This window comes from Balearica regulorum, chromosome 10 (assembly GCF_011004875.1).
Source record: "Balearica regulorum gibbericeps isolate bBalReg1 chromosome 10, bBalReg1.pri, whole genome shotgun sequence".
Lineage (NCBI taxonomy): Eukaryota > Metazoa > Chordata > Aves > Gruiformes > Gruidae > Balearica > Balearica regulorum.
The window spans coordinates 11531428-11554995 of NC_046193.1; the positions used below are offsets into that span (position 1 = coordinate 11531428).

Genomic DNA, 23568 nt, shown 5'->3' on the forward strand with positions numbered 1-23568 from the left:
AGAAAGGAACTCACAAGGAGTACTGCCAACGCACTGAGCTAGCCTGGTTAATTGGCTTCTTGAGCAGAATAGTTCAGCTTGATGGGAGCTCTGTCATGGGAGCCAAATTAAGCATAATGTCACTTTTCAGACCAAGTTCCCAGGCTTAGAATAGTTTCCTGTAAAATCATAAAGGCTCATGTACACTTCATTGCCCTGAACGTCTCAATCTGTTATGTCAATACGTACTTGCAAAGTGAAGGGAAAGTATACATCTGTTCCCATAAGGAAAGGCCCTACGCAGTTATAATCCACACAGATATCCCTGTATCATATTACCTACCATTTAATATTTTTTTAGCATTAATTATTAGATGAGTTCAGAAGGAAGAGGTGGAAAAAGCTCTGATTCCCAATCAGAAGAGGCATTATCCAGAAGTCCTCCCAAAACATATAAAAACCTGCCATTTTCAACAAGTTTTGACAAAGTCTAGAGGTCTAAAAGTTTCTACAACTCTCGTGAAAACTGGCACTGAGGCAAAGGAGGTGCCCGTTTCAATGGCCCTAAACCAGGGGCTCAAGCATGACCCATTTTGCAAGGACTGCCAGCTTACCGATGAAACAGAGCTGCGTTTTGCTCAGACAATAATTAGAGGCATACTAGATAGAAGTCATGGGACAAAAAAAAAAAAAAAAAAAATTCTTTTGCTAAGGAGATGTAAGGAAGGGAGATAAAAATCCATAGGAAAATGCATTTAATTCCACTGCTCTCATAAAAATAGTGGCATTTCTTTCATAACCTTATAAAAGGCCTGCAAGAAGGAGGGGTGTCAGGTAGAAATGTGGGTTTGTTCTTAGTTTTCTTCCTTTAGACACAGAAAAGACTTGCAACTCTCTAGATAGGGAAGGCAGTTGTCCTTGTGTAGTGGGAAGGAAAAAACCCAGGTCAATTTGCTATAACGCCTACAGTTTTGTTGTTACCACTCAGAACACACCTCTGTCTCCAGGATTTTAGAGTCTGTAGATCTGATTTTGCAACGTCTCACTTGAAGGCACAGCTCTTTGCAAGATCGGGGTGCACATGACACCTGTGACATGCATACACTTACTTCACTAATATAAAGGAGGGGAAATTTGATAAATAGAGATATAAGCACTTTTACTGAGTGTTTAGAAAGGTCCATTTTGTTAGCTTACAAAGTTTTAGAATTAATTACAGATTTGGAAATTAAGAGATGGCATTTGTTAAGATTCATCACTCCTATTGCTTTGATGAATACTAGGAAAAAACTTTCAGCGTCTTTTGCAGGAAAGAAGACGGGGGGGGAATTCTGTTTTGATATTACTAAGATGGAGAAGGAAACATGGCAAAATGAAAGAATCCAAACTTCTCCAGATTTTTCTATATCCCCCATGAAGCAAGCAGTTTATAGCTGTTTTCCTTGTTTTCTCCTTAGTACACCATTCCCCTTCACAGTTGTTCTCTCCTATACTGAATTTCTCCCTTAAAAAGTGTTCACTTTAATTGCTAAAGTTTATGGACTCATGGGAGAAAGGGCAGGAAGTCAGACGTTTGGGATAGGGTAAAAATGTAAAGGTCACTAACACACTCACACACACATACTCTCTCTCCCTCCAAAAATAATACACTATTTGACAGTTTCAGGATTCAGCATGTCCCACTGAAATTTGAAAGCTTATGTGAAACTAGGCCATGTCCTGTAACCTCAAACATTTAGTCTAGGAAAACAGCTCTCAAGTCTCCAGCTCCCATGTCGGGTATCGCATGACGTCTGTGCCAAACAGGAGACCTCAAACAGGGGGGCAAAAGAAACGTTGGTAAAATGAGTTGATTAAACCTGGGGAATAACAGTTCAGACTGTTAGTGACAGGTGTTATTTTTTCTGGTTAACTGGCTAGTGGAATATTAAATTATACTCAAAACATCTATAATATGAGATGGGCAGAGCGGTTGAACAACCTACTTATGTTCCATCCGGTGGCACGGACAAAGGAGAAAGATGACTCATGCTTTGCCACAAATTATTTTACCCTCCTCCTCTAATGTGTTAGCTATTCGAAAAATCACAAAAATCATGTTAAGGTTGAGGTTCAATATTTCCTCATACTGATGCAGCAAAACACATCAGACATCAATTATAAAAGATCATTTAAGCTATTTAAGTTCAATTCTAAACTTTCCAGTAGTTCCACTCGTACTCTGCTCTTTCTGGGGAATAAATAACTAACCCTGTGTGGTCTAGAGGATTATTGTTTATTTGCCCTCACCCAAACATACTCTTCTCCCCCTCTAACTGCAATTTCAGTATGATGCTCAAAGAACATATGGAATGAGTAAAACAATCAATACCATGAGATGTGCCAAACCACTCATAGCTTATGGATGGTTGTAAACACTGTTACTAACTTGAGCAAGTAAGAGGCAGAAGCTAGCTTCACATCTATCAAGTAAACAATTGTTTACTGGCTCTTTTTTTATATTGAAATATTCTCTTCTACTGCAAATACAAACCCAAACCATTTTCATAACAACTTCTGCAGGTCAGTAGTAAAATTGTACCTTTATCATGGCAGTAGATTTTATTTACTGAACAGCAATAGACACTAGCAGACTGAAGTTTTAGGCTCTACTGCAATTCTATTTTGAGACATCATATTGCTGTAGACAAACAATTAACACTTCTGTTCATTACCCACTTTTATGAGGAAAATCTCTAATTGAATTAGTATTTCTAAAGTTAAAGAACTATATGTAGCATATCGGATTTTTACATACATGGAATATTTCTATCCTTCTTCTAAGTTATAATGAAGACTAACAGCAATTCTCTATTCCTGCCATCTACATGCCTATATATTGAATTTCACCAAAAAAATATAAGCAAACATTATTAAATAGTCTTTGAAATGCCATATTCTCAGAAATAGGTCTGACTACAACATCAAACAAGATCACATGGAGCATATGGACAGATTTAAGTCTAAGTTAACAAAAGACTATGTATTTCACCCATTGCTAGCCCTTCTTAAAAATAGGGCCATACATAGCCTGGACTTCTTGTTAACAGTATCACTGCCTTCAGAGCTCATAGAAGACTTGCTAATTATTCTTCCAGAACTGGCAGAAACTCGAACTCTGACCAGACTTACCCACAGCACTTGCGGCAGTTTAATACACTAGAGAAATCAAAGTTGTATATTTGCTCTTGTACAAAGGAAAGAGTCTGCAGTTCAGTACATATTAGGCATTTGTAGTCTGTGACTAATATGACCCTGAGAGGATGTATAGAATCCCATAGTAGACACGCTTTCTTAATTATTTAAAGGATGGCTTGCATTTGTTAGATTCAAAAATTCTTAGCTCAACAGCTGTATAATAGGATACCCTTACAAAGGTGTTGAACTACATATGTGTGCAATTATATTGTAATTACAATTTTAAACTAGATTATGTAAATATAAACTGACAGGACAATTAACAGAAAAAGAAAGCAACAAATAGCAAAGTCTTTTCTTTGCCGAATGACATTTATAACAAAAGTAATGGAAGCTCTTAGACAAAAAGGGAATGAATACCATAGATGTTGTTCACTGGGCTTCTGCAAATTGACCCATAGATCCCATCCTTTTTAAAAGCCACTCTCCTAGCTCATACCATCACAGGGCTGCTTTTGAAATTCTCCCTGGCAGCACACGAGAAAGCTGAGATGGCACCATTGCTTGTACAGATGGAAGTCCTGCACCATATCGTGTCAATCCATTGGCCTTGAACATTGCAGTCACAGCTATAGGTTTATAATCAAACACAGAAAACACTATTTTTATTCACAGGAAGAGAGTCTCCTCTTTTTTTGGGAGAGAGATCCCAGCATCCACAAACAAGGAGAGGTCACGGGAACTGCATGTTCCCAGAGCCCCCCTGAAGTTTCACTGTGAATGATCTCGCTTTCCAGCATTTAAACACTACATAAAAGGTGCAGCAGAATTACGGCAGAACCACAGTTAGGAGCTGTGACAGCCTAAAATCTGTAGCGTCACAGACCCGAGGAAACGAGCGTAACGTCTGCGAGGCCATGAAACCACCTGCTGACAAGGTGCAGTATTTTTACTCATTTCAGTAGGTCAGAGCTCAGGAGGATCATATGCTGTACATACAGCATCTGTTAAAGCCTCAGATGCGTACGTAAAGGCTTTGGACATACGGAACAGGATTATTTTGCAGTTACACGGAAAGCTAGAAGTTAGCGAACACCACTGAGCAGGTGAGAGCGCACCCTTACTCTTTGACAAAGATCTAGAAAACACCCTTGGGAAGCCTCAGCTTACTTTTGTAAGCTAAACCCAGCAGGGATTTTCAGAAGGCACCGCTCCCGGTTCCCAGAGCCCAGGACGGGGAGAGGGCACCCGGCACCGCACCGAGCTAGGGGACGCTCCGGGCTCCCTCCCCCCGGCGGCGGGGAGAAGCACCGGCTCTAGGCGCAGACCAGACTCAGGGAAGGCAGAAGGTGTACGCGTAGAGCCAAGACACCTGCCGAGCAGGGAAAATCTGCTGTTCCCCTCCGGGAGGGCCCGTTCTCACCTCCCCACAAAACCCCGCTCAGACCGGGCTCGCTTCCTTCCTCCCGGCCCAACTCCTCCGCAGTACCCGCACCCGGCCGAGCCTTCTAGAAACGGCGCACACGGAAATGAGTGGACGGACCCTAAAAAAAACCGCACCCTTACCGATGACTGGCACGCGCCGCGTCCAGTCAGGATCGAGAGCGCCGCCTCAAGGGCCAATGGGGCGGCGGGGCGGGCGGAGGCGGCCGCGCGCCGGGAGCCTTGGTAACGCGCGGGCCGCGTGTGGCGGGTGCGGGCGGTTGGGGACGGTTCTGCCCCGCGATGAAGATCGAGGAGGTGAAGAGCACCTCGAAGACGCAGCGCATCGCCGCCCACAGCCATGTCAAGGGGCTGGGGCTGGACGAGAGCGGCACCGCCAAGCCGGCGGGGGCCGGGCTGGTGGGGCAGGAGAATGCGCGGGAGGTGAGCGAGGGGGGCGGCAGGGCCAGGCCGAGGCTCCCCCGGGGCTCTGCAGCCTCCACCCCACTTGAGGTGGAAGCTTCAGGGGCCGCGGCCGGGTGCGATCTGTGCTGGGTGTCTTTATAAGTCCCGTTAGGGAGTGAAAGTCTTTGCCTGGGCTCCTCCGCGTGTTCTGCTGCTGTGTGGGAAGCGATGGGGTAACCCAGGCTGTTCCTTGCGCCGCCACTTTTTTGCATTAGCTGGTGGCAAGGACGGGCGACTGCCGGGCTTTAGGCGTGGAAATCGGGGTATCAAAGGCAATGAAACCTGCCAAAAGTCAGGGATATGGTGCGAGGGGGGACTGGAGCTTCCGTTTCAGTCGATATCTGGCCCTGGGCTGGTGCTTAAGCTAATCTGTCATTCCGAAACCCAAAAGTGCATTTCCTGCTTTATTTTTAAACCTTGATACATGCGTGCAACTCTGAGAGAGGGAAAAGAGTCAGTGCTCTTGGGTTTGAGCTTTGTTTGTGATTTTTTATTTTTAATGTCTGTGTCAGATAAAATGATTGTAGGAACCAGGTTTTTCAGATCTTGCTTTTTGTATAAAATCGAAATCCTCTTCATTTTTAGTGGGCTCACAAAACCTAATATTTCTAAACACTTCTAGTAATTTTGGAACAAAAGATATTATAGCAATACTTTTGTTAACTATGTAAACACTTATTTAATTTATAGGCTTGTGGAGTTATAGTGGAACTAATCAAAAGCAAGAAAATGGCTGGCAGAGCTGTACTGTTGGCAGGACCTCCTGGAACTGGCAAGGTATTATTTTTCTTTTTTGATATGAAATAAAGTATTCCCAAAACTATTTTATTTTAATTTGTTGTCAAAACCATTTTAGGGTAGTTCTTACATAATGTTTTCATCTACTGGAATTTTTTCATCAATGTATTCACATGTTTTCCTGCTTTATATTTTGATTTTTGCCATGTCATCAACATTGGCAGTATCCAGTGGGCATCATTAGTGTGAAACCACCTCTTGTAGGTTACCAAACACTTAGGTAATGTGGTTTCTGAAGAAGAGTCTTAGAAGTTAATTTTATATTAAAAGCCTAAATAGTTTTTGCTTTGTGTATTTTTTCCACCCGTGCTATTTAAGGTTTTTTGCATTTGTGTCAGATGTCAAATTCAAATGCCCAGTATTGTTTCTTTAAGGGGGGTTTACAAGTCTTAGATAAAAGTCACTTTATATGTGTCTTAACTTATTTTGGGGGAGAAGGGTTGTTATATGTCAGAAATATATGTCAAACAGAAAAGTCATAATGTGAAACTGATAGTTGATATATAGAAGGTGATATGATGAGGAAAGTTAACTTTGTGCAGAAAGATTTCTTTGTTAATTAAAAAAAACTAATTTCTTTGTTAATCATAAAAATTAATGTGTGGGGTTTTGTGGTTTTTTTTGGTTTTTTTTAAGACTGCTTTGGCTTTAGCTATTGCTCAGGAACTGGGAAGTAAAGTTCCCTTTTGTCCTATGGTTGGAAGTGAGGTCTATTCCACTGAGATCAAGAAAACAGAAGTTCTAATGGAAAACTTCCGACGTGCAATTGGTAAGTTTCAGAAAAACAGAAGAATTAATTATTTGCATGATCTTATTTTGCTTTTTCCCAGTCATCCAAAAAGGAAAAACTTTTCAGTGGTCATGGTGGTTTTCAGATAATTCTATGTTCTTTTTTTTCAGTGCTGATCTTAATTTAGTGAATCTCTTCCACACTTAGTGGAGTCAAGTTTTCTGTTTATAAACCATAATCTAATTGTTGTATTATGGTTTATTCTACTTCCCCAGATTCTCCTCTCATCCAGGTTCATCCCCTGGTTTTGCCTGTGACTCTGAATAAAGCTGAAAGAAAGATTATTTTTAGTTTCTTACACTAGCAGAAATACTTGTAGACAGAAAAATGCCCTCTCATTTTTATTTTAGTGATTTCACCCTACTAAGCACTTAGTATTCCAGCAAGCACAAAGAAAGCTCTGTGCCAACAAAACAAATAACTTAATGTCTCCCTCAATTCTAGAGTGCTTTTACAAGCTTGATGTAAATTGGTTAAATTTGCAACACCTCAATGAGTATCTAAAATCTCTTATATGATCGCTGCTGACAGCTGATAAATGCAGTTAGAAGTGGCCCTTGTTTGTATGAGGATTGACTAAAGATAGCCTAGCTGATCTTAGTGCTGAACTTAGTTAATTTTCCTGGTTTCTGTACCATGTTTCCCCTTGGACTTCATCTACGTATTCGGTGACAGTAAGGTGAAGGAGTCTCTCAGTTTTGCAATGAAACAAAAGTATTCCATTGACTTTTATAAGAAAGCAACTCTCAGTAGTCTTCTAGTTACCATGAATCTGGCAGGGCCTAGGGGAGGGAAGCCGGAGACAGAGTAGTCTGTAATATTTCCTTGATGTGATGAAGTTCTCTGTCAGAGATTTGGAAACCTGAACCAACAGATGAAACCTACGCTATCCATGTTGTCATTTCTGGAGATAGCAGTATTTTAACTCTAAGGTTTAACAGCCAGCTACATTGTTAGTTCCCTGCATTCCCTCAATGTCAATAGAGAGACACTTCTAAACAAATATTGGTGTTAATGAAAGATGGAAATTCTTTTATTCCTTTCTGTTGAATTCTATGTCACATTTTCATAACACAACCTTTATTGAATGTTTTTTATCAGCGTAAAAAAAAATCTCTGAAATATTTTAAAGGATTAGTAACTACCATTGCTCATAATGGAACACTTTCCAATCGTATTTAAATCTCAGTTATGTTTTAGCTTCCTGCCTGGTAAATAATTAATTTACAAAGGTGTGTTTTTAAAAAAATTATTTTGTATGCACAGTGCAATGTTAGCTGTGACTGGGTGCAGCAGAAGCTTCAGCTCACACGTCAACCAGTACCTAAAGTATTCGTTTAGGTTTTGTTTTGTTTTGCGTGTGTGTATATATTCCTTATTAGCAGGTTCTGTATGCATCATCTGTTGCTTCTATTGTGCATTTTACATTCAGAGGGTTTAGCAACATCAACTTATAAAAATGGTCAGGGATGTTAACATCACATTTTTACTTCATTTTTTTTTTCTTGGAAACAACAGAATCTGACTGGTTTGGACCCATCACTGTATAAGGAAAGAGGAGTGACTCTGAGTTTACAGAATTTTTGTTGTTGAGAGTCTTTTAATAACACACTTGACATAGCCTCATGGCCAAGCACTGTTTGGGCTGTAGTAGAGAGTTTATAATATGTAAGAAACATATAAGGACAGAGTGGGAAATGAGAAGATGGAATTGTTGTATGGGTTAAAAAAACTTCAGCTGAGAGAGATTAATCCTGTGTAGAGCTTATTAGCAGCTGGCAAGGATGATGACAGTAGCTAATGTTAGAGCTCAGTTGCCGTAAAAAATAACTGCTGGAATAGCCATTTAAATAGCGTATCTGTTCCCTGCGTCTCCAAATTGTAGCTGCCAGTAAATCAAACAAGCACTATTTAACTCCATATAGTGCTATTGAACCAACACATGAAATAGCCCACAACTGCCGCCTTAGACTCGTGTCTGATTTGTAAGTGGGAGATGTGTCTAAGAAAAGAACTCTTTTGAGAATTAAGTCTGTAGTTGATATATGCAGATTCATTTGAAAACAAAGGATAATCAGCAGCAAGTTCTAAGCAATTACCTTTGTTCAGATCATGTTCATCTGTAAATATTTTCTATAGACACATCTATACGAGCACATTAGTTTAGATTAGAGGCATGCTTTTGAAGCACATCTCCAGGTTGTTCTTGCTGTCTTGGCTTTGGTTTGTGTTGTGGAGCAGACTCTGAGCATGTGAATTGGATTCTTTTCAGATGAAATGAAACTGGAAGATGTGCTTTAGCAGCATACAAAATAGACCTCAAACACAGTTTTTCAGAGCAGAATAGAGCTTGTGCTTGAAGTTTAAAAACAAAAAGGAAAACCAAACCTGTGATTGTCCAGTTCTTGGCACCAGTGGCTTTACTGTACAGATTCCCATATTTCTTCACATTCTTTGCATATGTAGTGTATGTGATGCAGCCTTGTCTAGGTCAGTCATTAATTTTTTGTCTTATGTTTTGGCATACCTGAAAAACATTTTTAAAAATTACTGAAATTAACTTTACATAGAACTTTTTACATAGTGCTAAACAAGAGAAAGCAAACATTTCTTACCAAGAAGTTATCATGTTATCCACAATTAACCTATTTGTCACATTTCAAATCCTAGTCTTAATTTGGGTCCAGCAGAGGGAGACAGACTCACACTTGTCAGTTCTTTGTATTTCCCTATCAGCAACTCAAGATTACTGGTGAAGTGTCTGATCTATTTCAAAGCAAAATGAAAAGTTATGGAACAAGGAAAGTTTTATAAAGTCCTAATAGCCTCAGACTGGGTAGGATGACTTCCTTATATCTTGTTACAGCCCATTCATTATTTTTGGTATGGCATGTGTGTCTCATAAAATACTTTATAGAGTCTCTTCAGATGTGGGTTCTTTGAACTTTTATGTAGTTAGAATGTCTGCATAATTGTAGTGGTGGTGGTGATGATAGTGGTTTTTCTTTGGAACAGTCTAACCGTAAAACTCTTCAGCTCTATATTATTCATCAATATAAAGTAACTTAGTTAATTACAATAGTTGTGACTAGAATAGAAGATGCCCAGATACTATGATGATTGCTCAACTGTCTGAAAACCAACAAAGTGAGGATGTCCTTGTCGGCTATTTTGAAATAGTTTTAAATTTGCATTGTAGTAGATTCTGCTAAATTTTATCTAGCTCAACTTCTGCTATTAACTCGAAAACATATTTTAAATTATACATTAACCCTTTCTAAATTTTATGAGGTTTTAACACAGTACCTGTTAATCAATTTATGTTATTTTTAATTCAGCTGCTAAGATTTAAAGGGTTTTTTTAAGAAGTTACTTTTTTTCTCCTGTCTTTTTCCTTACTTTGCAGGGCTTTTCTGATGGTACAAAAGTTGTGTAAAAGTCGCAGTTATATTAGTGTCACTAATCTTTAGTTTCAGAAGATGAAGTATTTCTCTGACTTTAGCGCAGGGGAGCAAATCAAGCAAATCCCCTCTTTAGGGGAGGGAAAAGAGAAAGGATACTGACGTTTGCTTCAAGAGCTAATAATGATGGACAGAAAGAAAATAATTTCTTAGAGTTTAAGAAACTGCTTTGCAGGTCAGAACTTGGGTTGAACTTTTGCTGTGATGACACATGATGGATATTCTCACTTAATATTGAAGAGAACAATAATTGATCTTTCTACTTTTGAAAGTAAAAAATTACCATTAAATGCGATATGTTACATTCCATTGGCAGTAATGCAGCAGACTCCTGCATGTATACAGCCATTGATTTGTGTACTGAAACTATTTCAAACAATTTCTTGCAGGGTTGAGGATTAAAGAGACCAAAGAGGTTTATGAAGGAGAAGTCACAGAACTAACTCCATGTGAGACTGAAAATCCTATGGGGGGGTATGGCAAAACCATCAGCCATGTAATCATAGGACTCAAAACTGCAAAGGGAACCAAACAGTTGAAGGTATGTGTGGTAGAATCTCAAAAATCTCCTTAAGTATTTCAGGTCTGCATCTTTTATTTTTAGCACTTCTTATTTCCATTTCAAGCTCTTGATCCCCATCTCTGTAGAGTGGGGGTGCCAGGAGGCTGTTTGCTTTTGTTAGACAACTTTATCCTGCTCCTGAGCACGTGTGTTTATCTGCTTGGTGTAGAATATTTAGATGTTAGTCTTGTTTCTTACTAATTGAAACTGGGGATAACCCCATTGGTCAGTTAGCAGCCCCTACAATTTTTCTGTTTGGCAGCACACACTTGTGTGTTTTCAACGAGTTAAAGGAGAGTTTAGGCAGGAAGGGATCCCTGATGCAGTTTTGCAGCACTACTAGTACCACAGAAAAATGGGCTGAGTTGGGAATCTGAACTATGATCTGTCTCAGTCCATGATATAAATTCATGTTCATGATACAAACATATGAGAAAGGTCTTGTTTGGTTTTGTTGTCCTGATTCTCAACTGAATTTTTGAGGATGGTTTTGGGAAATCTTGCCTGCTTCAGTATAAATTGTTCTTTCTGTCACATCCTTTCTTTCTACATGGGAAGGTATGCTCTAGTGAATATTTGATTTGAACTGGAAATTGAGCTGGTATGTTGCCAGCTCGGACCCACTTTCCCTTTGTTTTCTTGCACAAGTCTCTGTCTACATTGTTGAATTTCCCTGTCAATTAGAGCATGAGAGAACTGAAAGCTGTCTCTGTTGTTAAGTATCATCTTGCATTTGTTCACTCTGAAAACAAGAAAATGCAGAGCAAAAGTGAATAAACGTGCACTGAAAGAAACAAAAGCATCTAATGTATTCCACATTCGTTTTCCCTCTGTTGTGGTTTAACCCCAGCGGGCAACTAAGCTCCACACAGCCGCTTGCTCGCTCCCCTTTGGTGGGATGAGGGAGAGAATCAGAAGAGTAAAAGTGAGAAAACTTGTGGGTTGAGATAAAGACAGTTTAATAGGTAAAGCAAGAGCCACGCATGCAAGCAAAGCAAAACAAGGAATTCATTCCTCAGTTCCCATCAGCAGGCAGGTGTTCAGCCATCTCCAGGAAAGCAGGGCTCCATCGCGCATTAATGGTGACTTGGGAAGACAAACACCATCACTCTGAATGTCCCCCCTTCTTCTGCCCCCTGCTTTATATGCTGAGCATGATGTCATATGGTATGGAATATCCCTTTGGTCAGTTGGGGTCAGCTGTCCTGGCTGTGCCCCCTCCCAACTACTTGTGCACCCCCAGCCTACTCACTGGTGGGGTGATGTGAGAGGCAGAAAGGGCCTTGGCTCTGTGTAAGCACTGCTCCGCATTAACTAAAACAGCCCTGTGTTATCAACACTGTTTTCAGCACAAATCCAAAACAGAGCCCCATACTAGCTACTATGAAGGAAACTCTATCCCAGCCAAAACCAGCACACCCTCACATAGTTCCACAGGGGATACAGATTCAAGAAATCAAGTAGCATAATCCAGTGCTATAGCCAGATTTTTCATAGAAGTTTTGTTAGAAAGCAAGAGAAGTGCTGCATCCAAGGTATAAATACGTTGTGACGTTACACAAAGGCATACTTTGTGATAGTAACTGGTATCATTATGTTTCTGGCACTTACTTCACTTCCTTCAGATAGAGTTTTTTGGTAAGAAAGTAAGGTCTGTGCATCTTCTTTCAGACTTATTCTCTATCACTACTCTAAGTGTTAGAGTTTTATAAAATCCTGGAGGTAGTGTTGGGGGGGAGTTGCAGTTTAATTTTGTCTGGTGGGAGTGAGTTTTAGACTGAATTTCTCTTCCTTGATTACCATAACAATATGGAACTGTTTTGACCAACTGTGATGTTTGCTTGTCTCCAGCTGGACCCAAGCATATTTGAAAGCTTGCAGAAGGAGCGAGTGGAAACTGGTGACGTTATTTATATTGAAGCAAACAGTGGAGCTGTCAAGGTAAAAGAAAAGTTCTGCACTTTTATGCAGGTGTATGTACTCTTGCAGACCTTTCTCTGCCTGTCAGAAGGCTCTCTGATTTATTAACCTTAACTGACATGAAATGGTTACATGGAAGTTTTAAAAAGAGCCCAGTGTTTTCCTTATCTGGAGAGAAAATTCTCTCTTGCACTGAAAGAACGTGGTCATCTGGTTCACAATTAAGGTCATCTGGCAAGGAAGCTATCACTGATGCTGTCTGGATGAGATTTCTTTTCTGTAAGATCACGACATCTTTAAGGGAAGGGGGGAAAAAAACCGAGCAACTTTAGTCATTTTCAAGGCTGACGTGCAGTGTATTTAATCTTTATTTTATCGCTCTGGTATTTTCTCCACAAGATATATACATGTAGAAGGGAATACTGCATTAGTTAGCATTCTTTTCATATCTGATTTAGAAAGTAGTGTACAGCGATACTTGCTGTTTAATGGATGAGCATAATATTTTGTATCATATAATAAATCACCCACCTACAAAGGAGTCTTGAACAGTTCTTCCAATCTCTAGTTAATCTGCTGGATTTGTCCTTTAGCAAGAATTGCATACGGTTAAAAGAAGGGGAGAGAGGAGTGGAATATTCTTACCACTGAAAATATCAGGTGTTTTTCAACAGAGTTTTTGAGCTTTCATCAGTAGATAGGGTATGCCTGTTGCTAAGCAGGGAGTGGGGTGTCTGAATTGTCAGCTGAAGCTTGTCAGGACTGGAATTGTGAACCACAAGCCCTTTATCTTTATCAAGTTTGTGTCACTCAAGGTTTTGGCACTGAAACTAATTCTATACCTGGGTTTCTCTTCTTTGCGTTTTCTCAGAGGCAAGGCAGGTGTGATATCTATGCTACAGAATTTGACCTTGAAGCTGAAGAGTATGTTCCCTTGCCAAAGGGTGATGTGCACAAGAAAAAGGAAATTATTCAGGATGTCACCCTGCATGACTTGGATGTGGCCAATGCTCGACCTCAGGTATCTGACTCCATAGATGAAGTCTTTACAGAAAAATTATTTGACATAGATGTGATGATTACTAGAATAATCAAGGAGATGTAGAAAGTTGAGTTGCCCTAAATTGCCTTCAAAGATTCCACTATAGGAAAATCAGCAGGTATTACACCGTGAAGGCCAGTCTGCCTCTCCTCTCTGGAGGGAGGTCACGCTGCAGTCAGCTACCTCAGCAGCCCTGCCATGCAGGTGAAAGAGGCAGTTGCTAGGTTAGGATTCATGCACCTGGTCACGGAACATTTATCAGAGTTCATTTCCTAACACTACAGAGAACAGCCTTATAGCCACAGTGGAGCTTCCACATGGATATTTGGGATCTGCTACCTTCACAGTTAATGCGTAATCTAGACCTAGCTCTCCCCTTCCCTCCACCACTGTGCCCTCCAGAAAAAGAGCAGTGTGGGCTGCTCCTCTTGACCAGGAAAAGAGTTTACTTTCTCTCCAGAAGGAAGGTTGCCTACAGCTGTGAGGTGGCAGCAGCCAGATCTGCATCATTTTATTTATCAGAAGTTCTGAATATAAACTAATTTATTCTGCTCTGCGTTTATGGTTTTCTGGCCATGAAATGTAAGCTGCAAGCACTATATTTCTGACTGCTGTGCGTTCTGTTGACATCCCTGCTACCTTCAGAAATGTTTCATAACCTCTTGTTAAATTGCCTTGTGACTTTCAGTAGAGCTCTCAACATACTGCTGCAAATTATTGAAAATAGGAGACTTAATCCTTGCTGTATCTTAACATAAGCCCAGTATTGAGGGAATTCCATCTATGTCATAAACAAAAGCCACTAACAGTACAGTATCTTTGTTTAAAAGCTGGCACCCCTATGGTATGATACTACAAGCCTGTAACCTGCTCCATTTCAAAATAAACATCCTTTTTCGAACAAAATCATTTACATGATAAAAATAAAGGTGTTCAAAACTCTAAAAACTCGGCATAATTGTCCCCGTGTTTACAGGCTGAACACCTACCGTGCATGCAAGCAATTCAAGCCTCTGTGTTCCCTGACAATTTTAGTCCTTATGAGCTTCTCTGCGACATTTTTTTTAAAAGAAGATGTCTCATTTTGGTTTTTTATGTTCTCCAAATGAATAAGACTAAAAGAAGGGTGAGGAGGTAGCTAAATAATTATGTTTAGAATACTGCTGCAGTGAAGTGACCTAACCTTTGACAGATTATCAACCACTGCTGATATAAAATACCAAGTTAACTGCAAGAAACAACTTTAACCAATTCCTGATATTTAAAATTCTCATGGTATGTGTTCACTACACATCCTCACAGCTGATCTGTAACTTTCTTTTCCTAGGGTGGACAAGACATCCTTTCTATGATGGGGCAATTGATGAAGCCTAAGAAAACTGAAATTACTGGTATGAATCCTGCATGGTATTTTTAGACAAATATAACCTATATGTTTGCCAGTTAGAAAAGGATTAAAAATAGGGATATTCATGCACCATCTCTAAATGAATGCCTATGTAATATTTATTCATAAATATTCAGATTTCAAAAAGCAGTGATACAGCTGCTAGCATTGCAATGGCTGGTAACAGTACAACATGTTACTGGTTCACACATAGAATGATAAAATATAGTGTACTCTGCACCTGTCTTCCTGGGCAAAAAGAGGTTAGAATGATAGTGCCGTCCTCCTTTCTCAAAACACTCAAGCTACAGAGTGTGAGGTTCACACTTTGACAAAGGGCCAAACTGAACAACACCAACAAAAAAAGAAAAAAATCTAAAAAACGTTGCTAGGATGGATGCTTATGTGAAGCAACCATAATGAATTTCTGTGGAGTAGAAAAATGGCTTCAAAAGACTCTAACCTTGGTTTGGTTTAGACACCTCCATAGCAGCTGTCTGTTGACTTGAAGCTCTAAGTGCACTGCTGCTCTTCCTACCTACAGATCATTGGAGGGGAAAAAAAAATCTGCAGAAAGATCTATTCTCCTTTTTGCTTTGAAAGAAATGATGATTCACTAAGTGACTATCCAACTACATATCAAAGTCTGTTTCAATACCTAACTTGAATGGTGGTCTTTTGAAGTATTTTGTCTGTTCCACAGGTCACTTTGCTTATTCTAATGTCATATTTATCGATGTAACATCTTGCATAGCTTTGAGATCCGTATGTTCACAGAAATTTATATGGCTGTATTTTTTTGTTGTTAAACACAACTTCTTTATAGTAGCAATATTTTAATCTTTCAGTGATGTTCTTCTCAGCCATGCTTGGAAACTTTGTTAAGTTTCAGGTTTTAAACTGGACTTTTACTGACTTCTCCCTCCCTGCGCCAAACTCCCCAAACCCGCAAAAAAACCATAGTTTTTCACAAGCCATGTGAGGGGACAGACTACCCCAGTTAAGTGCTAGAAGTTCAGTTGAGAAGTATTTTGTAGTATTACAGTAGTGAATGCCACAGAATTTTAGCATCACTGAGATTTTTCCCTGTGGCAGTAAGATACCAAACCATGAAAAAATTCAAGGAGAATTTTACTTGCTTTAAATCTTTCAGACAGACCTATGGTTCACTAGCAGAACAGCTAAGGGTTTCTTTTTGTTCTCAGACAAACTTCGAGGAGAGATAAATAAGGTGGTAAATAAATACATCGATCAAGGCATCGCAGAGCTAGTCCCAGGTGTACTCTTTGTAGATGAAGTTCACATGCTGGATATTGAGTGTTTCACATACCTGCACCGAGCACTGGAATCTTCTATTTCCCCTATTGTCATCTTTGCTTCCAATCGAGGAAACTGCGTTATCAGGTACGATGTCTAAAGTTGAATTTTTCCAGTTTGCATTGGTCCATAAACCTTGGAATTAGCTGTATCAGCAGTTATAATCTTTGAAGGCTTTTGTCTCTGATACTGAGATCTGTGATAATCCCTGGGTTACAAGCTGCATCAGTGCTTAAGAGCTGCTTGTGATCTTAATGATGGGACAGGCATTTAATGCCAGGCTGACTGAGTTAAAGCAGAATGGAATTCCTCCTTTCATTTCCACTGACACATTCCTCTTTCTCTAACAGCTTCTGAATTGTCTTATTTCCCGGGTGATCTGTAACAATTACCTTTCTCATTGGATACCTCAGCACATCTGTTGCTTGCACATTAGGGGCATCAAAAGCACCAAAACCTCTAATACCAGTTTCCAGCTTCTTCTGGATCATTTTGCTGTTTGCTGTCCTCATTGCATCAGACTTAAGCTTCCTGTTGCTACTGTTAAATCATGTCACAGTTCAGCCTCTCCCTACCCTTTGTTATTTCCTACTACGTTGGTCTTGCCAACTAACTTGTTTTTCATCTCCACTTCAGATCGTGCCTCTACTTCAGTATTTTGCCCCCACACAATGCATTCTTTGCATATTCAGTTAAAGTGTTCTCCTCTTGCAGATCCTTCCTTAAGTTCTACTGCTAATTTGTGGTCTAGATCTAATTATGTCTAAACAAGCTGTCATTAGCAATGATTGCTACTCTTTAAATTGTTCTAATTCAGCTGTATAACCAGCTATTCCTTTCCCTCTTAGTGGCTCATCTGGTATTAATCTTTCTCTGCTTGCATTGCTTAGAAGTTAAGGTGATAAGCCCTTCAAAACTGTTTAAGGTGGACATTGCAGCGCTCTCTTTGCAAAGGCATAAAAATGCTGTCTTGTAAAAGTAGAACAAATAGAGATCTGTCAGTGTGGATTCACTGCTGTGATTTAAGAAAGGAAGATTTCCATAGAATAGTTGTATCTAATATTGCTAAATTAAGTCCTTAAAAGCAAGCTCTTAACTATGTACTATCTCAAGTAGTTAGTGATGCTCTGATTTGCCTGCTGATGGCTCTTAAAAGGGTCAGGGGAAAATTAATTATATAGTATAGTTGGTCCTGTAACCTCATAACAGAAGGAATTGCTTCAGAGGAGAGAACATCATCTACTCAAGAGTACAGCAGATGATTGCAGGGCATTTTGATTCTTTTCCCCAGCTGGACCATGGCCAAAGCTACAGTGCCTGAATACTAGCACTGAACTTAGAAATGTAGTTCTCTACTGGCACTTTACTGTTTTTACCTGCAATCTCTATAGATCTCATGAAATCTGGATATCTTTCACTCTTGACTTCGCAGCAAATCGTGGTGGTCTTGGAAAACCAAGAGTAGATGTGTCCACAGGCTTTGCTGTTGGGTGTTGTATGTCAAACAAATACAATTGTTGGGGGTCTAGATCCTGCTCTAGCCTTCACGCACAGACCTCCACTTTGGAATTTTCTGGATTGGAAGCATGGAATGTAAACTGCTGCAGTATTCACTGGAAGGACTGGGGGAAGGATTGAACAGAGTAATGGCTTATTCAGCAAGAGGGGATACGTTCCAAATGGATGATAGCATATATAATTTCTACTGATACTGCTAAACAACTTAGTAAGAATAGTGTGTTCCTTGCTGGAAGATACTTTGGAACTTTAGATAAGATGGTATTGTAAGATACAACGCAGGGAAACGTGATGGAAAGCACCACCTCCCGAGTATTTTTGAGTGGCATATTTAAGAGCTCCAGAAATAGTATTTGTTTCTTTCAGGCTGTCCAGTATGAACTTCAGACTAGAGTGTTTCCTGTCTCTGGGGAGTGTGTCTCTGTGGGAAGACACAGGAACTGTAAACTAGTAGATGTGTAGTTACTTACAACTGATTTTAGTAAAATCAATGTACTGAACTGAGAATAGTATCTGATCTCTTTCTGTTTGGTTTCTCCTTTAGAGGCACAGAGGATGTAGTGTCTCCTCATGGAATACCACTGGACTTGCTGGATAGAGTGATGATTATCCGAACCATGCTGTATACACCCCAAGAAATGAAGCAGGTATGCACAGGATTTTAAAAGAAATTCTGAAACGTCCCTGGAGTTCTAGTCTATCGGGATGACTGCTCTGTCTCTGTATATTCTGTTACTATAGAGCGGTTTGACACTTTGTGGTCATCAGTGTTTGTGCCAGAAAGCTTACCACTTCCTAAACACATGCTGCTTCAGTAACCGTTTACAGTAAGCTGGTTAAAATTGTTCATGCAATGTCTCTGTCTGATTTCCACCCACTGATGAGTTGTATCTGTAAGCATCTCTAGAGCTGAAAGTGACCTCTAACTTGCATGAAACAGCATGAATCATTAGCTGACCGTAGCTCTTGCGCAGATGTGCTTTCCCATAGAGTTTGCATGTTCCAGCAGGTAGTGCTTTTTCAGTTGGTATGAGATGAAGTGTCACATTTTGGGACCTTTGGTCCCAGACCTCAGGCTGTTCCTCCATGTAAGATATGAGGGGAATTGTGGAATGGAACTTCATGCACTGCGTTTCTGCCTCTGTGCCCTGTACTGTAGCTTTAACCAACTAGGACTGAGGATTTTCACTCTCCTAGTCAAGTTTGGAAATGTAAGCACAGTAAGTATTGCAGAGATATGCTTCTGAATGCCTGAAACTTTTCCTGTGGGGCCGTCACAATGTATTGTGTATCGATTATAATGCTTGGGTGCCATTATGATGCATCGTGTCAAAGATCCCCCTCATTAGCGTCTCAATGCTGTGAGGTGACACAATGCAGAAGACATTACGGTTTATCATGTCAATTCTTTGTATTATTTAAGAGATAGTGTCAATAGAGGAGAGCGTTGTCATGAGATAATAGTCTCCTGCTGCTGGATAAGTGCCAAGGTGAAGCCGAGGCATTTATCGAATATAAACATAGAGGCAAAGCTTCGTTTCACTTGGTTTGAGGAGCTTTTCACATACGGCTGTTGTGAGGCGTTCTCAGGGTGATTTTTTTTTGTACCTAAAAGGACACTTTAAAGCGTTATGGTATAGATTGCAGTAGAAGCAGCCCAGTGATTTAATAATACAATTATGTTTTGTCTGTATGCAAAACAAATTTTAAAGCATGACTTTTACTCAGTCTGGAGATGTTAAAGACTGTTGTCTGGACTTCCCTATGCTGTCTGTGAATTTTGTGTAGTTAGGGGAGTAGGAGTATGTCCTCTGAATTCTTTTTGTTAAGGTTACAATATATAATACCTGCCTAGTGTGCTGTATTATCATGTGCATAATACTCTGTTAAAGAGCTAGTTTCTGAATTGCTGGTTTTCAGAAGAGCTGGGTAAGTGCTGCGATTCCCACTCTCCCCAGGGATGAAGGAGAAGTGTTTACAGTAGCATTTCCTAAAGCTAAAATTGGAGTCCAGACATTATGTCCCATAAATCACGTTCCCACAGTCAGATAATCTCATCTTGCCTTAAATTAAGGCTTTTGAATGACGACTTCTCTTGGGAGAAGAGGAGGAGCTATTACACTTAACTTTGGTTAAACTAACTAAATACAATTGGGGGGGGGTGGTAAAAATAAGACATCCATGAATTTGTCTGGTTTTGCTCCCATTTTCCTTTCATACTAGGAAGAAATTTTCACTGCTAATGTTTCTGCATGAGACTCTTTCCCTTGGCCATTCACAATTGATTTGTTTATCAGCACAAGAATTGTCCATTTATCTACTGAAACTTTGTTAATAACCAGTTCAAAATAGTTCTCTTTGCGTTGATAAAGTAGAAATTGTGTAGCTCTGCTCCGAGAGCAAGACCCACAGTTACCTTAGTGCAACCAGAATAGGGAGAAAATTCACTTTTATGCATATTCTAATCAGGTAGTTTTGTAATCAAACTTTTTTACATACGTGCCCACTGTTAGATATTAGAGGTTATAACTGGGACTTTTTGTTCCTAATGTATTTTACCTGATAAACACTTCTTTTCCTATTTCATAGCAGCTTGTTTATATATGTATTTGCTGGGTTAATAGCTTGGGCCCCGATCCTTCAGTAAGGTTCTACCAGGTTGCTAGATAAAAAGTTATTTTAGAAAAGGTTGTTAAAGATGTGGCATTCAAGATACTGCTACTTTATTCTCCCCCTGCTAGAAAAAAAAGTATGTGAGTGAAGGGAAGGTGATGTTTAGGTGATCTAAAAGATAGGAAAAAATCTTAAATCTGAAACTGCAATTTGCAGCAGCATTGCCAATATTCAGTATTAGTATCATAGCACAACTTCCTGCCATTTCAAGCCCCTCTCTTTTACTCTGCTCCCTACCCTGACTCCCCTAGCGCATTTTTATGGCTTTAATTTAAACGAGTGCTTCTTGATATCTTGTTTACAAAGCTGCCAAAGTGAAAAATACCTGTATTATATGAGGCTTGCAGTTCCAGAGTTATCTCAGCACTACAACACAACATCATTATCCAGTCTGCCCCTTATCACTCAGCTGGTAATACGGACTACCGAGAGACTTGTGCCACTTTTGTTACAGCTTTATATGCTCAGGCTTATTGGTGATATCTTGCTCTCCAACTTTGTAAGGATCTTCAAACTGGTACAAGCCTGAGACTGTTCTTGAAAGATTAGATTCTTCTTGGTGATTTTTTTTCTTCTTGCAGGAATAGGTGAATCATAGAAAGTAACTTTTTGATTTATTTTACTATCTTCTTGTCAATTGAATAAAAAGTGTGTTGTGAGCTGCTAAGGAAAGGGCGTAGCTCTCTGTAGGGCTTTTTGGAGGGCTCCACTGTATAGTGGCAATGATACACTGCAAAATGTACTAACTGGTAGAGCTGTCCACAAGACTCCAGCTGTCACTTCCTGCATACTACTTCTATTTTCTTGTGTAAGTTCTCATATTCTGCTCCTTATTAGTAGATATACTTTGCTAACCATGCAGAATTGTCATGAAGGGTTAATAGTGCAGGCATGTTACTTTACCTGTCTTTTGTGATAATCAGTTTTTCAACATTATATTTACTTATTCAAAGAGTTACTGTAGGATAACTATCCACACCACCTCATTTATAGCATGTGTCATCTCTAAGCTGACACAGTTTCCAGATACTAAGCTAAGTAGTATAGCTTGCTAATTGTTTGGGCTGCTACCTCACTTACTCATTCATCCCAACAGATCATAAAACTTCGTGCTCAGACAGAAGGAATTAATATTAGTGAAGAAGCTCTAAACCATTTAGGGGAAATTGGTACCAAGACAACCTTAAGGTAAGTTGATCACAGTTGGCTTTTCTCTTGTGTGACTGGGTCTAAAACCACTGTAGGATAACTCACTCCTGGAAGTGAGACAAAGTTCTCCCATACAATAATGCGGTCTATTAAGAACAGTGCTGACATTAAAAAAAAGTGTGGTAATCCTCCTTTTTCCTCCTTTAAGGATTCTACATGCTGGAGGGTCTTGCAGACTTCTTACACTGCTGATAGAGCTGTGTGTTTCCTAACAAATCTCCCACCCCTACATGTATTCAGTTCACTGGGATGCACTGAATTGTAATTATTCATCCATCTCTGTTTGATCACAGGTATGCTGTGCAGTTACTGACCCCAGCTAACCTGCTTGCCAAGATTAATGGGAAAGACAGCATTGAGAAAGAGCATATTGAAGAAATAAATGAACTTTTCTATGATGCCAAATCCTCAGCAAAAATCTTGGCTGATCAACAGGAGAAGTACATGAAATGAAGAGCTTATCGTGTTAGATGCTTGGAAGTGGCTTTACCCCTTACCCAGGGCTGGCTTAATTATTGAATGAGAAATGTTAATGGTTTGTCTCTTTTGGGACTGAAAAATATTTAAATGTTGGACTGCTTTGTCAGGCCAGAATTAACTATCAAGTGTTCCTATTTCATTAGCAACAGTAAGATGCTCCAAGATGTCTGTGTAACATCTTAGTCTCCCTTTTATGAGTATATAAGAAGTGAATAGCTCTTGACCCATCGGTTTTGTCTTTAGATTCCATTACAGAAGAGGTCTAACTGAAGTTGATGCTTAAGAACAGTCTATTTTCTTTATGAATGTTGTTTTAAAATAGTTTCCTTTTACAGATGAGAACTTTTTTTTTTTTGAATCAAAGTTTGTCTGAAGTGCTTTATAATAAAATATTTCAAGAATATTGGAAGCTTGCGTGTAATTGCCCTGGGTGTTGACCTGCCTAAAGAAACAGTCAAAATCAGTTGGAGTTAACAAATCAAAATATGAATAAAATGGATTGGCAACACAAAAATAGATCTACAGCAAAGGAAGGAAATAGTAATGGGACCTTTTTAAAGTGTTTACTCTTTTGTAGGTCTTGGGTTTTATTTTCTGAAGACTTCTTTAGAAAATGCAGAAATACATAGTACTAATTATCTTGGCCCTATTTAAACCCCTCTCCCAGAGTAGCTTACGCTTTCTTTGTGTTTTCTCAGATTAAATAAAAATTGCTTTCCATCATGGTTAGCTATTTTTTTCCACTATGTTCTGTCCCCACTTTCTTAATCACCCAGGATCAGGAAAAAAAATAATCACAAACTAAAAATGTATGAATATTCATACATAAAAATGAAAGGTAGCAGAACAATAGTGAAAAGAATAACCCAATAATGAAGGTTTGAAATCCTGCTCTGCACAGACTTTGTATGAACTTACCCTTAGTCTCATTCACAAAGTATGCTTCCTTGTTTTGTAAAGCGTGGGTACTTGATTGCTTCACAGCACTCTGAGGATAAATGATTTAAAGATTAAGATCCTTGTAACACTGAAATACAAATCTCTGTAACCATGTAAATAGATGAACTAGAAAAAAATGTAGAAGCTTCATAAAGTGTCTAACCTCACAGTCTTTATTAGAACCTGTAGTGATTTAAAACACTTAATGTACAACTTAAATAAGCGCACTTCTTAGGGTAGGGTGGGAAGGGAGGAAATAATAACTTGTCACAGGAGCCCAGTTTTAAATACTCTTTTTAGCAGCTGCAAAGGGGAGAAGATAAGTTTTCAATTAATACTTTTAGCTCATAAAAAAATTTAATCCACGTTCCTGAATAAGAAGCTTTCTGACAAGTAGCAAACACACAGCTACTACGCCTTCCATGAATC

The 23568-nt window shown here is 39.4% G+C and overlaps 1 protein-coding gene across 1 annotated transcript; it reads left to right on the forward strand.

Moving 5' to 3' along the window:
• The first annotated feature begins 4795 nt into the window (after positions 1-4795).
• RUVBL1 (RuvB like AAA ATPase 1) lies at positions 4796-22601 on the forward strand. Its single transcript, XM_075762103.1, has 11 exons — positions 4796-5022; positions 5734-5820; positions 6478-6610; positions 10482-10633; positions 12506-12595; positions 13446-13595; positions 14944-15007; positions 16209-16407; positions 18383-18485; positions 21608-21699; positions 22014-22601. The coding sequence occupies exons 1-11, from the start codon at positions 4882-4884 to the stop codon at positions 22171-22173; spliced, it is 1371 nt and encodes a 456-aa protein (XP_075618218.1). The 5' UTR covers positions 4796-4881; the 3' UTR covers positions 22174-22601.
• The last annotated feature ends 967 nt before the right edge of the window (positions 22602-23568 follow it).

Coding starts and splice junctions, on each gene's coding strand:
- RUVBL1 (XM_075762103.1), top strand. CDS start 4,882: ATGAAGATCGAGGAGGTGAAGAGCACCTCGAAGACGCAGCGCATCGCC. Junction 12,596..13,445: donor CAAACAGTGGAGCTGTCAAG/GTAAAAGAAAAG, acceptor GCGTTTTCTCAG/AGGCAAGGCAGGTGTGATAT. Junction 18,486..21,607: donor CACCCCAAGAAATGAAGCAG/GTATGCACAGGA, acceptor TCATCCCAACAG/ATCATAAAACTTCGTGCTCA.